Source organism: Mobula birostris, chromosome 1, assembly GCF_030028105.1.
Source record: "Mobula birostris isolate sMobBir1 chromosome 1, sMobBir1.hap1, whole genome shotgun sequence".
NCBI lineage: Eukaryota > Metazoa > Chordata > Chondrichthyes > Myliobatiformes > Myliobatidae > Mobula > Mobula birostris.
This window is the reverse complement of record NC_092370.1, coordinates 221,682,641-221,699,302: the sequence shown is the minus strand read 5'-3', so window position 1 is coordinate 221,699,302 and position 16,662 is coordinate 221,682,641. Positions and strand designations below refer to the sequence as shown.

The following is a 16,662-nucleotide window of genomic DNA, read 5'->3' as shown; positions in this document are numbered from 1 at the left end:
AACCAACTAGTTTTACAGGAATCCAAAAGCTTTATGATAACTTGTAAGGCTAGTTCTTAATGTCTCAATTTCATGTATATCTGAATTAAAATTCTTTAAATATAGGATTTGAACTCAATTTTAATCTAGCAAGTCTATTGTCAGGTGTACCATTAAGGTGAGGTACAGATACAATGTAAAACTTGCAGCAGCATTACAGGAACATAGGTTCAAACAACTCACTGAACACAAATTATGCACCACTTATACCAGACAGAGAAAGAAAAAAATTACTGCGCCCCTTTGTTTTGACAAAACATCAGTACACAAAAAAAACACAACACAATCAAAAACATCCATGGTAGTGTGAGAGAGACGCATAGTGTCCCTTTGCTGAGGTTGGTCGGTTAAGGTCGTGTTTGATGGTTCAAGAAACGAATGGTTGAAAGGAAGTAGCTATTCCTGAATGTTGGTGTGGGACTTCAGGCTTCTGTACCTCTTATCCTATGGTAGCTGCAAGAAGATGGCATGGCCCAGATGGTGGGGATCTTTGATGAGGCATATTGCCTTCCTGAGGCTGCAATGCATGTACTGGTATTGGTTTATTATTGTTACATGTACCCAGATACAGTGAAAAGATACAGAGTGAAGTATTTTGTTCATACAGATCAAATCACTACTCAGTGCATTGTGCTACAGTAAGGTAAAGCAATAACAATGCACAATAAAAGGTGTAAAAACTACCCAAAAAAGTGCAGTGCTGGTAAATGATAAAGAACAATATCATAACAAGACAGATTGCGAAGCCAAAAGTTCATCTTAGTGCACAAGAGGATTGTTCAATAGACTGTTAACAGTGGGATAGAAGACATCCTCAAACCTGGTGGTACATATTTTCAGTACTTTTGTATCTTCTACCCAATGAGAAAGCGGAGAAGACAGAATGTCTGGAATGGGTAGAATCTTTAATTACGCTGGCTGCTTTCCGGAGGAAGCAGGAAGTCCAGACAGAATTCATGGAGGGGAGGCTCTGAGCTGTGTCCACAACTCTCATGTGGTCACGTGCAGAGCAGATACCATATCATGCTGTTATTTATCCAAATAGTATGCATCAATTCAAATTGGTAAGGGTCAATGGAGACTTGCCAAATTTCTTTGGATCCTAAGGAAGTAGAGGAGATGGTGAACTTTCTTAGCCATGACATAGGGAGGCAATCATCACAAAACTGCAGGAGGCAGGTAGCTAGGTGACGGCCAGGAGAGGGAAAGGGAATAGCCAACCAGTGCAGTGCAGGGTATCCCTGTGGCCATTCCCCTCAATAAGTATACCAATTTGGGTACTGTTGAGGGGGCGGGGTGGGGTAGGAAAGGAATGACCTACCAGGGGGAGCTGCAGCGACCAGGTGTCTGGCACAGAGACTGGATCTGTGGCTCAGAAAGGAATTGGGGAGAAGAGCAGTGCAGTAGGGATATGGGATTGCACAGTCAGAGGAGCAGATTAAGACTCTATGGATGTGAAAGAGACACACAGGTGGTACATTGACACCCAGGTGTCAGACTCAGGGACGTCTCAGATCAGGTCCACCGCATTCTAAAGGGAGAGAGGACGAACAGCTGGAAGTTGTGGTACATATCGGTACCAACGACATCAGTGGGGAAAAAAAGGCATTCTGAAGAGAGAATATACTGCAGGGAGTTAGGTAGAAAGCTTAAAAGCAGGATCTCAAGGGTAGTAATTTCTGGATTGCAGCCTGTGCCATGTGCCAGTGAGGGTAAGAATGGGTTGATTTAGCAGATGGATGTACGGCTGAGGAGTTGGCGCAGGGGACAGGGCTTCAGATTTATGGATCATTGGGATCTCTTCTGTCTTTTGTATGACCTGTACAAAAAGGACGAGTCACACCTGAACTTGAGAGGGAACAATGTACTTGCACGCAAGTTTGTTAGAGCTGTTGGAAAGGGTTTAAAGTAATTTAACAGAGGGTTGAGAACTGGAGTAATACAGCTGAGGATGGGGCAGTTGGTATATAAGTAGACGCAATGTGTAGTGAGGAAAGACAGGCAGATAATAGGGCAAAATTGCAGTCAGAGAGATGAGTTAAAGTGCAACAAGAGGCCAAAATCAAAAAAGATAATGAATACAGGACTGAAGGTGTTATATTTGAATGCACATAGAATACGAAATAAAGTGAATGAACTTGTATCACAGTTAGAGATTGGCAGGCATCACATTGTGGGCATCACTTAAGTTACAGCTGGAAGAAAATCATAGTTGGAACCTTAACATCCAAGGTTACACATTGTATTGAAAAGAGTGGGGGTGGGGTGGCTCTGTTGGTAAAAAATGAAATCAAATTTTTTACCATTAGAAAGAGGTAACATAGGACTGGAAGATCCTTGCTAGTGGAGTTAAGAAACTGCAACAGTTAATAGGTCTGAATGGGAGTTATACACAGGCCAGTAGCCAGGATGTGGACTACAAATTACAACAGGAGATAGAAAAGGCACATAAAGAGGGCAATGTTACAATAGTCTTGGGGATTTCAATATGCAGGTAGATTGGGAAAACTAGATTCCCAAGAGAGGGAATAGAATACCTATAACATGGCTTTTTAAAGCAGCTTGTGATTGACCCACTACAGAAAAGGCAATTCTGGATTGGGTATCAAGTAATGAACCAGATTTGACTACAGAGATCGAGGTAAAGGAACCCTTAGGAAGCAATGATCATAATATGAAAAAATTCACCCTGCAGTTGAGAGGGAGAAGTTAAAATCAAGATATATCACTAATGCAGTGGGGTAATGGGAAATACAAAGACATGAGAGCGGTGCTGGCCTGAATTGATTGGAAAGGGACAACAGCAGAACAGCAATGGCTGGGGTTTCTGGGAGCAATTCGGAAGGCACATCCCAAAGAAGTAGTATTCTAAAGTGTGGATGAGGCAACCGAGGCTGAGAAAGGAAGTCAAAGACAACATAAAAGCAAAAGACAGGGCATATAATAGTGCAAAAATGAGTGGGAAGCAGTGTCTCAGAAAGGCAGTGTCCATTATTAAAGACCTCCAGCACCCAGGGCATGCACTTTTCTCACTGTTACCATCAGGTAGGAGATACAGAAGCCTGAAGGCACAAACTCAGCAACTCAGGAACAGCTTCTTCCCCTCTGCCATCCGATTCAAATGGACTTTGAAGCCTTGGACACCACATCACTTTTTTAAATATACAGTATTTCAGTTTTTGCACATTTTTTAATCATCTATTCAATGTACGTAATTGATTTACTTGTTTATTTATTATTGCTTGCTTATTTATTTATTCTCTCTCTCTCTCTCTCTGCTAGATTATGTATTGCATTGAACTGTTGCTGCTAAGTTAACAAATTTCACGTTACATGCTGGTGATAATAAAACTGATTCTAATTCTGACGTTTTTAAAAACCAGCAGAAGGCAACTAAAAAAGAATTAATGAGGGAAATGATGAAACATGAAGGCTGATAATATAATAGAGGATAACAAAAGATTTTTCAAATATATAAAGAGTAAAACAAAGGTGAGAATGAATACTGGACTGCTGGAAAATTACGCTGGAGAGATAGTAATGGGGGACAAAGAAATGGCAAACGAACTAAATAAGTATTTTGCATCAGTCTTCACTGTCTAAGCCAACAGTAGTGTGCCAGAATTTTGAGAGTGCCAGAGGGCAGAAGTGAGTGTAGTTGCTATTAGTAAGGAAAAGGTGCTTGAGAAGCTGAAAGGTCTAAAGGTAGATAAGTCACTTGGACCAGATGGACTACATGGCAGAGTTCTGAAAGAGGTACCTGAAGAGATCGTACAGACACTAGTCGTGATTTTTCAAAAATCACAGGATTCTGAAATGGTTCCAGAGGACTGGAAATTTGCAAATTATTAAGGATGAGGTTTAAGGTACTTGGAGGCACATGGTAAAATAGGTCACAGTCAGCATGGTTTCCTTAAGGGGAAATCTTACCTGACAAATCTGTTGGAATTCTACGAGGAAATAGTAAATAATATAAACAAGGTAGAGTCAGTGAATGTTGTGTACTTGGATTTCAGATTGACAAGCTGCTGCTAAACAAGCTAAGAGCCATGATATTACAGGAAAAATACTAGCATGGATAGAAGATTGGCTGCCTGGCAGGAGGCAAAGAGTGGGAATAAAGGGGGCCTTTTTTTTGTTAGTTGCTGGTGACCCGCAGCATTCCACAGGGCTCGGTGTTGAATCAAAAGCAGAATCAGATTTATTATCACTGGCATGCGTTGTGAAATTTGTTAACTTAGCACCAGCAGTACAATGCAACACATAACACAAGATGGGGGAAAAAAAGTAAATCAATTACGGTGAGTATATATACGTATATTAAATAGATCAAAATAGCGCAAAAACATAAGTAATATATATTTTAAAAAGTGAGGTAGTGTTCATGAGTTCAATGACCATTTAGGAATTGTATGGCAGAGGGGAAGAAGCTGTTCCTGAATCGCTGAGTGTGTGCCTTCATGCTTCTGTGCTTTCTTCCTGATGGTAACAATGAGAAGAGGGCATGCCCTGGGTGATGGGAGTCCTTAATAATGGATGTCACCTTTCTGAGGCACTGCCACTTGAAGATGTCTTGGATACTATGGAGGCTAATACCCAAGATGGAGGCGACTTATTTTACAACTTTCTGTAGCTTCTTTTAGTCCTGTGCAGTAGCTCCACTCCATACCAGACAGTGATGCAGCCTGTCAGAATGCTCTTCACAGTACATCTATAAAAGTTTTAGGTGACAAACCAAATCTCTTCAAACTCCGAAAGAAATATAGCCGCTGTCTTGTCTTCTTGATAGCTGCATCGATATGTTGGGACCAGATTAGATCCTCAGAGATACTGACACCCAGGAACTTGAAATAGCTCACTCTCTCCACTTCTGATCCCTCTGTAAGGATTGGTTTGCGTTCCCACATCTTACCCTTCCTGAAGTCCAGAATCAACTCTTTCATCTTAATGACATTGAGTGCAAAGTTTTTCTGTGACACCACTCAACTAGCTGGCATATCTTGCTTCTGTACGCTTCTTTTACATGCTTTATGTCAATGATTTGAAGACAGAATTGATAGTTTCGTGGCCAATTTTGTGGACAATACAAAGATAGGTGGAGAGGCAGGTAGTACTGAGGAAGCAGAGAGGCTACAGAAGGACGTAGGTAGATGAGAAGGATGTGCAAAGAATGGCACGTGGAATATAATGTAGGAAAGTGTATGGTCATGCACTTTACTTGAAGGAATAAAGGCTTGGACTGTTTTCCAAACTGGGTGAAAATTCTGTAATTAGAGGTGCAGAGGGACTTGGGACTCCTCATGCAGGACTCCCTAAAGGTTAGCTTGCAGGTTCAGTCAGTGGTAAGGAAGGCAAAGCAATGTTAGCATTCATTTCCAGAGGACTAGAATATAAAAGCAAGGATGTAATGCTGAGCCATGTAAGGCACTGGTCAGGCCACACTCAGAGTAATGTGGTTAATTTTGGTCTCCTTATCTAAGAAAAGATGTGTAGGCATTGGAGAGGGTCTAAAGGAGATTCATGAGAATAATTCCAGGAATGAAAGTGTTAATGCTTGAGGAGTGTTTTGATGGCTCTAGGCCTATACTCACTCAAGATTAAAAGAATGATTGGGGAGGGGGGAAGTTCTCATTGAAACCTATCAAATATTTAAAGGTCTAGATAGAGTTGATGTGGACAATATGTTTCCTATAGTGTGAGAGTCTAGAACTAGAGGGCACAGACTCAGAATAGAGGGATGTTTCTTTAGAACAGAGGTGAGGGTGGTGAATCTGTGGAATTCATTGCCACAGAAGGCTGTGGAGGCCAAGTGACTGGGTATATTTAAAGCAGTAATTGAAATGTCCTTGATTAGACAGGGTGTCAAAGATTATTGGGAGAAGGCAGAAGAATGAGGTTAATAAATCAGACATGATGGAATGGTGGAGCAGACTCGAGGGTCAAATGACCTAATTCTGTTTCTCTGTCTTATGGACATAGAACATAGGACAGTAGAGCACAGGAACAGGCCCTTTGGCCCACAGTATTGTGCTGAACCAATTAAATTAATCCCTTCTGCCTAAACGTTGTCTATATCCTTCATCATGTGATTAGACCAAGACAGATTACTGGTAATGCTCACATTGGAATTGGAGCACTCAATCTCAACACCACTGATGTAGACAGGAACATGTGCATCCCCCCCCCCCCCACCTTCCTGAAGTCAATGACCAGCTCTTCTGTTTTGTTGTAGTCATGACATCATGTCACTAGGCTCTCTATATCCTTTCTGTATTCCAACTCATCGTTATTTGAGATGCCATCCACTCTGGTACCCACACCCATTGGACACACGCGTGAACCAACAGTATTCCTAATCAACTCACCTTGGTATCTGTATGTACTGTCACCAACCCATGAGACACATTGAGGAGGATCGATAGGAAACTTTGACAAGTCTTGCTTAGCTGTTCAACTTTCTTTTTGCGTCGTGACCTGTGTGCCGGATCAATGGTGGATTGGAACTGCAGAGACTCTTCGTCAGATCCACTCTCATCATCTGTAGAAACACAGGAAAGGGATCATGCCTGACAGTCGCAAAGGCACTCATCCAAACACCCTGGCTGTCCGCATGATGGGTAGAAAGCCCAGGTGCACAGCACTTAAACAGAAGGTGAAAGACAACAAAGAATTATGCACTGGGTAGAGACTAAAACACTAACAGGTTGACAGTTATTCATCATCACCCACTACTTTATTTCTCATCTCATTACTCACAGTTATTTCATTCTTGTTTGTTTACCACACTGCCAGCTACAAAAAAAATCTTTACAGCATGAAATATGGCCTGCAGCCCATTTTACCATTAAAAGAACAATTCCAGTTGTTCCCAACCCCCTGCTCTCTTCCTTTAGCCTTACAAATTGGTCCCTGTGGTGTCTATTGTTATTCAATCTGTTTTCACCAGCTTTCAGAGTACATAAACCCAATGATAACTCATGCACTGTTAAACTTCTCATTCTGGTTACCATTACATCCGGCATTAGAAACTGTTTCTCCTCTCTGTCAGGATATCTCATAACACGTAATGACTATTATAAACTCATAGAGCACTACATACGGAAACAGGCCCTTTGGCCCCTCTAGTCCATGCCAAACTATTATTCTGCCTAGTCCCATCAACCCACACCTTGGAGCATAGCCCTCCATATCCTTCCCATCCATGTACCTATCCAAATTTCCTAACATGTTGAAATCAACCCTGCATCCACCATTTTTGCTGGTAGCTTGTTCCACACTCTCACCACCTGCTGAATGAAGTAGACCCCCCGCCCCCAGGTTCCTCTGAAACAGTTCACCTTTCACCCTTAACCTATGACCTCTAGTTTTAACCTCACCCAATCTCAGTCGAAAAAGCTTGCTTTCATTTTCCCAATCTGTACCCCTCATTATACCTCCACATCAACAGGCTTTTAGATGCACTGCCAGACTAAGGTCTTTGCAGCTCTTTTCAAAGGTTCATTTATTATTGAAGTATGTATGCAGGAGACAACTCTGAGATTCTTCTTCTGCAGATAGCCACGAAACAAAAAAAACCATGCAAGTCAGTTTAAAGAGAAACAGCAAATGCCCCCCCACACAAAAAAAGAACAGCAACATGATCATCAACACCCACAACCCCTCCTCCCTCCCATGAAACACAACAAGAACACCAGTCCCCAAATCCCCCTCCCCCGCATGAAATGCAACAAGAACACCGGCCCCCAAATGCCCCCTTTTCCACACAACAAGAAAGAACAGGTCACAACACAGAATATAAAAATCATGATTGAAGAAGTCCACAGTCCAAATCCATAATCACAGAACCTCAGTATCACCCTCCAACATCATCGAAAGAGAGAGGGAGACACTGCTTGAACGCAGAAGCCTACCCTCTGGGCACAGTGCTAGGCCACACAGGCTCCTTCTAACAGGTGCAGAGGGATCCCATCAGTGTTCAAAAGACTGGTAGTCGACGTTGAACCCTCACTCGCCCTCCACATTCACCTTGATGCTTCAATCTTCCTTGTCGTTTTAATCGGTGAGTAATGGAAACCTTAATGGGTGAAAATGAGTCAACACCGGCTCATGACCCATCTTGCAGTTTCTTCATCTCAAGGCTTGCACTCGTTTCCCGGAGTCTTCTCAGAGACAGCAAAGCACTGGATCACTCAGTCGGTCTCCAAACTGTAAATCACAGGCTCTAACAGTTCCAGAAACACACTTAAGATGAAAAACAGTCCTAAAAGATGTGAAATAAACAGTTTCCTGGTAGATCCAGAAGATGTTGATTGATGGAGCCATCTTCACCAAAAGATTTGATGAGCTGGAGAGATTTCTTGGTGTCTTGGGCATTCTTAATGTCCAAAACAGATTGCCTAGTCATTATCACTTTTCAATTTGAGCACACTTGCTTTTGCATTTTGACTAATGTATTTCCTACATCACAAAATTAACTAACTCATTGACCACACAGACCGTAAGACCATGAGATAAAGGAGCAGAATTAAGTGATTCAGCCTATTTGGTCTGCTCTGCCCTTCAATCACGGCTGATTTTCAACACCATTCTCTCATATTCATGTGTTACCCTTAACTCCCTTACCAATCAAGAACCTATCAAACTCAGCCTTACATACACACTCAGAGGGTGGTACGAGTGTGGAATGAGCTGCAAGTGGAAGTGGAAGGTGTGGATTTAATTTCAACATTTTAGAGGTTTTGATAAGAACATAGATGAGAGGGGTATAGAGGGCTACGGTCCAGGTGCAGGTTAATGAAACTCAGCAGAATTATAGTTCGGCACAGACTAGATGGACCAAAGGGCCTGTTTCTGTGCTGTTGTGCTCTATGACAACGACTTGACCTCCACAGCTATCTATAGTAAGAAATTACACAGGCTCACCATACTGTAATCATGCAGTGGCACATTTCCTGTGAATTAGGTCACGGCATTCAATGGGATTAAGTTCAGAATCTGCTCCATTGAATGGCGTTGACTGAATTTCTCTTTGGCCCAACTGAGACATTGCTGCCCCACTTTATGTACCTTCAGGCAGAGAACTGGGTTAGGTTTTGCCTGGAGTATGATGATGTCATAACTTTCCCCTTTATTGATCACGGTGGGCTTCACGGCTGAACAGGTGAGAAGACAGCTGGAACCCAAGCAAGGCTGCAGGACCGGATGGTGTCAGTACCAGGGTGCTCAAAGCCTGTGACCCTCAGCTATGTGGAGTACTTCGCCATGTATTCAACCTGAGCCTGAGGCTCCGGAGAGTTCCTGTACTGTGGAAGACGTCCTGCCTTGTCCCTGTGCCGAAGACGCCGTGCCCCAGTGGCCTCAATGACTACAGACCGGTGGCATTGACCTCCCACATCATGAAGACCCTGGAGAGACTTGTGCTGGAGCTGCTCTGGTCTATCGTCAGGCCACACTTAGATCCCCTCCAGTTCACCTACCAGCCCCAACTAAGAGTTGAGGATGCCATCATCTACCTGCTGAACCGTGTCTACGTCCACCTGAACAAGCCAGCGAGCACTGTGAGGGTCATGTTTTTTGACTTCTCCAGTGCGTTCAACACCATCCGCCCTGCTCTGCTGGGGGAGAAGCTGACAGCGATGCAGGTGGATGCTTCCCTGGTATCATGGATTCTTGATTACCTGACTGGCAGACCACAGTACGTGTGCTTGCAACACTGTGTGTCCGACAGAGTGATCAGCAGCACTGGGGCTCCACAGGGGACTGTCTTGTCTCCCTTTCTCTTCACCATTTACACCTCGGACTTCAACTACTGCACAGAGTCTTGTCATCTTCAGAAGTTTTCGGATGACTCTGCCATAGTTGGATGCATCAGCAAGGGAGATGAGGTTGAGTACAGAGCTACGGTAGGAAACTTTGTCACATGGTGTGAGCAGAATTATCTGCAGCTTAATGTGAAAAAGACTAAGGAGCTGGTGGTAGACCTGAGGAGAGCTAAGGTACTGGTGACGCCTGTTTCCATCCAGGGGGTCAGTGTGGACATGGTGGAGGATTATAAATACCTGGGGATACAAATTGACAATAAACTGGACTGGTCAAAGAACACTGAGGCTGTCTACAAGAAGGGTCAGAGCCGTCTCTATTTCCTAAGGAGACTGAGGCCCTTCAACATCTGCCGGACGATGCTGAGGATGTTCTATGAGTCTGTGGTGGCCAGTGCTATCATGTTTGCTATTGTGTGCTGGGGCAGCAGGCTGAGGGTAGCAGACACTAACAGAATCAACGACCTCATTCATAAGGCCAGTGATATTGTGGGGATGGAACTGGACTCTCTCACTGTGGTGGCTGAAAAGAGGATGCTGTCTAAGTTGCATGCCATCTTGGTCAACGTCTCCCATCCACTACATAATGTACGTTCAGCCAGAGACTCATTCCTCCGAGATGCAGCACAGAGCGTTATAGGAAGTCATTCCTACCTGTGGCCATCAAACTTTACAACTCCTCCCTTGGAGGGTCAGACACCCTGAGTCGATAGGCTGGTCCTGGACTTATTTCATAATTTACTGGCATAATTTACATATTACTATTTAACTATTTATGGTTCTATTACTATTTATTATTTATGGTGCAACTGTAACAAAAACCAATTTCCCCCGGGTCAATAAAGTATGACTATGACTTTGACAAATGAGACAATGAAACTGTCTAGGCTCCTTGAACATTTGAAAAGAATACACTCTGACAAAGCAAACAAGAACTTGGTTTATTTTCTGTCCTTTCAGTTAAACTTTCATAGAAGGAAAACATGCCAAAACATTTTTGGCAGCACTTCATAAGAAAACAGTGAAGGCTTGAAAGTTTCATATATTTCATTGCTCGTAACTAAATCTGGAAAGCCCTGTACAACTGGAGAAGAGGTGGTTCTGCCAGCAATAAGGGAGAACCTGAGTATGGGTTTGCATAAGTCACAAGACCAAATAATTAAAGCAATTCTGTTCAGAGGACAATTCTGTTCAAAGACAAATAGATGAAATATGTCAGCACGTGGAAGACACATTGTGCAATATAGAAATACAGAATACAGAAAGAAATCACTGAACGCTATCCTGAACTGTGGAAAAAGACAAGATGTTCTTTATTATCTTACCAACACCATATTTAGTGGAGCGTGGTTTTAGTGCAGTCACCCAATTTTATTCAAAGCAACACAATAGTCTGCAAATTACTGAACATGGGGATCTGAGACTCCTTCTCAGTGACATTCAGCCTGACACTGAGAAGCTGATATCACTGCACCAAGCTGATCCATTTCATTGAAAGGTGAAAAAGCAATGAAGTAGTTGGACTACTAATATATGCTCTAAAATTGTTGATGAAATTTGTTTTTACTGTAATTAAATAATTTTATTTGTAGCTTTAAATAGATTTGAATAAATTTTGCAATTATTTGTTGTTGCTTTGAATTTGTCATTCCTATTATCCTTCACTATGCATAATAAATCAAAATTCTTTATAGTTTTTATGTAATGACTGGAAATGAAGAGGGGGTCCTAGGGATGTGGTCTGGGAACCAAGGGTGTGGTAACCCAAAACTGTTTGGGAACCACTGTTCTAAAGGAACTAACCCTAGAATTCAAGATTGTTTAATGTCATTTCCAGTACACAAATGTAAAGAAGAATGAAATAATTGTTGCTCTAGATCTGATGCAGCACAAAAAAATAGCACAGGAAACATAAAGTTGTGGTGGTAGGGGATTTTAATTTTCCACATATTGATTAGGACAGCCATACTGTCAGGGGTCTAGATGGGTTAGAGTTTGTAAAATGTGTTCAGGAAAGTTTTCTAAATCAATATATAGAGGTACCAACTAGAGGGGATGCAATATTGGGTCTCCTGTTAGGAAATGAGTTAGGACAAGTGACAGAAGTATGTGTAAGGGAGCACTTTGGTTCCAGTGATCCTAACACCATTAGTTTCAACTTGATCATGGATAAAGATAGATCTGGTCCTAGGGTTGAGATTCTAAACTGGAAGAAGGCCAAATTTGAAGAAATGAGAAAGGATCTAAAAAGCATGGATTGGGACAGGTTGTTCTCTGTCAAGGATGTGATTGGTAAGTGGGAAGCCTTCAAGGGAGAAATTTTGAGAGTGCAGAGCTTGTATGTTCCTGTCAGGATTAAAGGCAAAGTGAATAGGAATAAGGAACCTTGGTTCTCAAGGGATATTGCAACTCTGATAAAGAAGAAGAGAGAGTTGTATGACACGTATAGGAAACGGGGAGTAAATAAGGTGCTTGAGGAGTATAAAAAGTGCAAGAAAATACTTAAGAAGGAAATCAGGAGGGCTAAAAGACATGAGGTTGCCTTAGCAGTCAAAGTGAAGGATAATCCAAAGAGCGTTTACAGGTTTATTAAGAGTAAAAGGATTGTAAGGGATAAAATTGGTCCTCCTGAAGATCAGAGTGGTCGGCTATGTGCGGAACCAAAAGAAATGGGGGAGATCTTAAATGGGTTTTTTGCGTCTGTATTTACTAAGGAAACTGGCATGAAGTCTATGGAATTAAGGAAAACGAGTGTTGAGATCATGGAAACTGTACAGATTGAAAAGGAGGAGGTGCTTGCTATCTTGAGGAAAATTAAAGTGGATAAATCCCCAGGACCTGACAGGGTGTTCCCTCGGACCTTGAAGGAAACTAGTGGTGAAATTGCAGGTGCTCTAGCAGATATATTTAAAATGTTGGTGTCTACGAGTGAGGCGCCGGAGGATTGGAGAATGGCTCATGTTGTTCCGTTGTTTAAAAAAGGATCGAAAAGTAATCCGGGAAATTCTAGGCCGGTAAGTTTGACGTCGGTAGTGGGTAAGTTATTGGAGGGCGCACTAAGAGACAGAATCTGCAAGCATTTGGATAGACAGGGACTTATTAGGGAGAGTCAACATGGCTTTGTGCGTGGTAGGTCATGCTTGACCAATCTATTGGAGTTTTTCGAGGAGGTTACCAGGAAAGTGGATGAAGGGAAGGCAGTGGATGTTGTCTACATGGACTTCAGTAAGGCCTTTGACAAGGACCCGCATGGGAGGTTAGTTAGGAAAATTCAGTCGCTAGGTATACATGGAGGGGTGGTAAATTGGATTAGACATTGGCTCAATGGAAGAAGCCAAAGAGTGGTAGTAGAGGATTGCTTCTCAGAGTGGAGGCCTGTGACTAGTGGTGTGCCACAGGGATCAGTGCTGGGTCCATTGTTATTTGTCATCTATATCATGATCTGGATGATAATGTGGTAAATTGGATCAGCAAATTTGCTGATGATACAAAGATTGGAGGTGTAGTGGACAGGGAGGAAGGTTTTCAAAGCTTGCAGAGGGATTTGGACCAGCTGGAAAAATGGGCTGAAAAATGGCAGATGGAGTTTAATACAGACAAGTATGAGGTATTGCACTTTGGAAGGACAAACCAAAGTAGAACATACAGAGTAAATGGTAGGGCACTGAGGAGTGCAGTAGAACAGAGGGATCTGGGAATACAGATACAAAATTCCCTAAAAGTGGCGTCACAGGTAGACAGGGTCGTAAGGAGAGCGTTTGGTACATTGGTCTTTATTAATCAAAGTATTGAGTATAAGAGCTGGAATGTTATGATGAGGTTGTATAAGGCATTGGTGAGGCTGAATCTAGAGTATTGTGTTCAGTTTTAGTCACCAAATTACAGGAAGGATATAAATAAGGTTGAAAGAGTGCAGAGAAGGTTTACAAGGATGTTGCCGGGACTTGAGAAACTCAGTTACAGAGAAAGGTTGAATAGGTTAGGACTTTATTCCCTGGAGTGTAGAAGAATGAGGGGAGATTTGATAGAGGTATATAAAATTATGACGGGTATAGATACAGTGAATGCAAGCAGGCTTTTTCTACTGAGGCAAGGGGAGAAAAAAAACCAGAGGACATGGGTTAAGGGTGAAGGAGGAAAAGTTTAGAGGGAACATTAGGGGGGGCTTTTTCACACAGGGAGTGGTGGAAGTGTGGAATGTGCTGCCAGACGAGGTGGTAAATGCGGGTTCTTTTTTAACATTTAAGAATAAATTAGAGAATACATGGATGGGAGGTGTATGGAGGGATATGGTCCATGTGCAGGTCAGTGGGACTAGGCAGAAAATTGTTCGGTACAGCCAAGAAGGGCCAAAAGGTCTGTTTCTGTGCTGTAGTTTTTCTATGGTTTCTACAGAAAAAAAAATAAAACATAAGGAATACAATAATGCTAAAAAACTCCATAAATATAAATACATAAAATAGCTTATATACATAGATTGATTGTATGTCATAAAGTGACGCTAGGCAGAGGAGTGATAGGAGTAAGGTGACTGACAGGAAAAGATAAAGTAGTGGTGGTTGGGGGTGTCGAGGGGTGGATTAGTGGGTGGAAGTGTTGATCAGCCCTACTGCTTAGCAAAAGTAATTATTTGTGAGTCTGGTAGTCCTGGCATAGATGCTACATAGCCTCCTTCCTGATGGGAGTGGGACAAACAGTCCATGAGCAGGGTGGGGTGGGATCCTTCATGATATTACTGCCGGGTAGGCTGGTATTTTATCATGACCAGTGCAGATGGTAATCAGGATATACCAAGACATTTTGATCAGCTGGGTCCCCAACCTGTTTTGCACTGCAGACCGGTTTATTATTGACAATATTCTTGTGGACTGGCTGACCCCGGGGGGGGGGGGGGGGGGGGGGGGGTAACAGTTGCCAACGGACAAGAGTAGCAGTCAGATACGTTGTGTTTACCCCAAGAAAGATTACTATGACCATGAAGTCTTGCGCAGGCACCTGTACGCATGCGTGTACGTGCCAATTTTTTTCTACAGATCGTTTTTGGCGATTCTGTTGGGGGGCGGTGTTAATCATGACCGGAGTATAGGTGATAAGTGGCTAATACACTCAATTTTGTTTCTAAAAGGGTTTGTCCAATGAATTTAATATTAAACACATAGCACATATTTTCTTCCCATGAATATAGTGATAAGTCAATTATCAGGGGAGGACAGGGGAGCTTGAAGTATTGAACGAACTTCCAGTAGAAGTGGTGGAGGCAGGTTCGATATTGTCATTTAAAGAAAAAAATTGGATAGGTATATGGACAGGAAAGGAATGGAGGGTTATGGGCTGAGTGCAGGTCGGTGGGACTAGGTGAGAATAGCGTTCAGCACGGACTAGAAGGGCAGAGATGGCCTGTTTCCGTGCTGTAATTGTTATATGGTTATATAAGTCACTTATAAGTCAATAGCATCATAACATTTTAAGTAACATTTGGATATTAAACACACAGCACATATTTTCCCCGTATGAACATATAAAATCATTGCAACGCACCAATATCGCTGGATCAGTGGGAGCCCCGGGTTTGTTTCCCTGCAACAAAACGGTGCCATCGAAGGGTGATGGGAGACAGCAATACTCGAAGGGGGTTCCTTGTGTCCAGTCTATTCCACAATTTAGTTTTCATTGCATTCATTGCAGCGATATGTTGGAAATGGAAGCAACATTTTCAGTGCTTTCATGGCTGTCTCAGTATATTTAGCCTTGACTTTAATCCAGAATGCCAGCAGAGATGTTATGTCAAACATACTTTTCAGCCTGCCGTCATTTGCAAGCTCGAGGAGTTGGTCTCCTTCCCGCGCTGACATGGATGACGCATGGGTAATGACCTTGCATGCGTAATGACCTCGTGTGCATTCAAGCTCAACAGTGGGTGTGACAGGGAATGAGGAAAGGTGCAGCTGACTCATATCGCCAAATCATATCGTTTCCTTGCGGTCCAGTAGCACATGCTTTGCGGCCCAGTGGTTGGGGACCGCTGGACTAAGGAATGGCAAATGGGAGTTTAATTCTGTTAAATATTTGGTGTTGCATTTTGGGAAGACAAATGAGAACAAGACTTCACAGTGAATGGTAGGGCCCTGGAATGTCTTGTAGAACAGATTGACCTAAGAGTAGAAGTACATGATTCACTGGAAGTGATATCGCAGGTAGACTGGGTGGCAAAGAAGGCTTTTTGTGTGCTGTATTCATCAAGCCTGCCTCCTGAATACAGTAGTTGAGATATAATATCACAGTCATAAAATATGCTGATGAGGCCGCATTTGGAATATTGGGTTCAAGCTTGGTCACCCTGTTATAGGACAGATGCCATTGTTGGAAAGAGCACAGAGGAGATTAATGAGGTTATTGCTGGGACTTGAACTAAGTTATTGAGCAATTGAGCAGGTTGGGACTTCTATCATTGAAATGTAGGAGAATACGGGATGATCTTAAAGAAGTGCACAAAATCACAAGGGTTATAGATATGGTTAATGTGTACAATCTTACTTCCTCAGGGTTGGGGAACCAAGAACTAGAGAGTACAGGTTTAAAGAGAAAGGGGAGAGGAACCTGAAGGGCAACTTTTTCATCCAGAGGATGGTGCATATATGGAATGAGTTGCCAGAGAAAGTGGCTGAGATAGGTACATTAATAACATTTTAAAAGGCACCTGGAAAGGTACATAAATAGGAAAGGTTTGGAGGAACATGGGCCAAATGGGACTAGCTTAGATGGGAATCTTGGTCAATATGAACAATTTGGTGAAGGGCTTGTTTCT

The 16,662-nt window shown here is 42.6% G+C and overlaps 1 protein-coding gene across 5 annotated transcripts in view; it reads right to left on the bottom strand.

Moving 5' to 3' along the window:
* Positions 1-16,662, bottom strand: part of LOC140204942 (autophagy-related protein 2 homolog B-like) — a 177,898-nt gene that overhangs the window by 61,972 nt on the left and 99,264 nt on the right. For all 5 annotated transcript variants that reach the window (XM_072271939.1, XM_072271956.1, XM_072271964.1 and 2 more), the window contains one exon: positions 6,405-6,577. In XM_072271939.1, the coding sequence (XP_072128040.1) occupies positions 6,405-6,577 (173 nt within the window). The remainder of the gene's footprint in view (positions 1-6,404; positions 6,578-16,662) is intronic.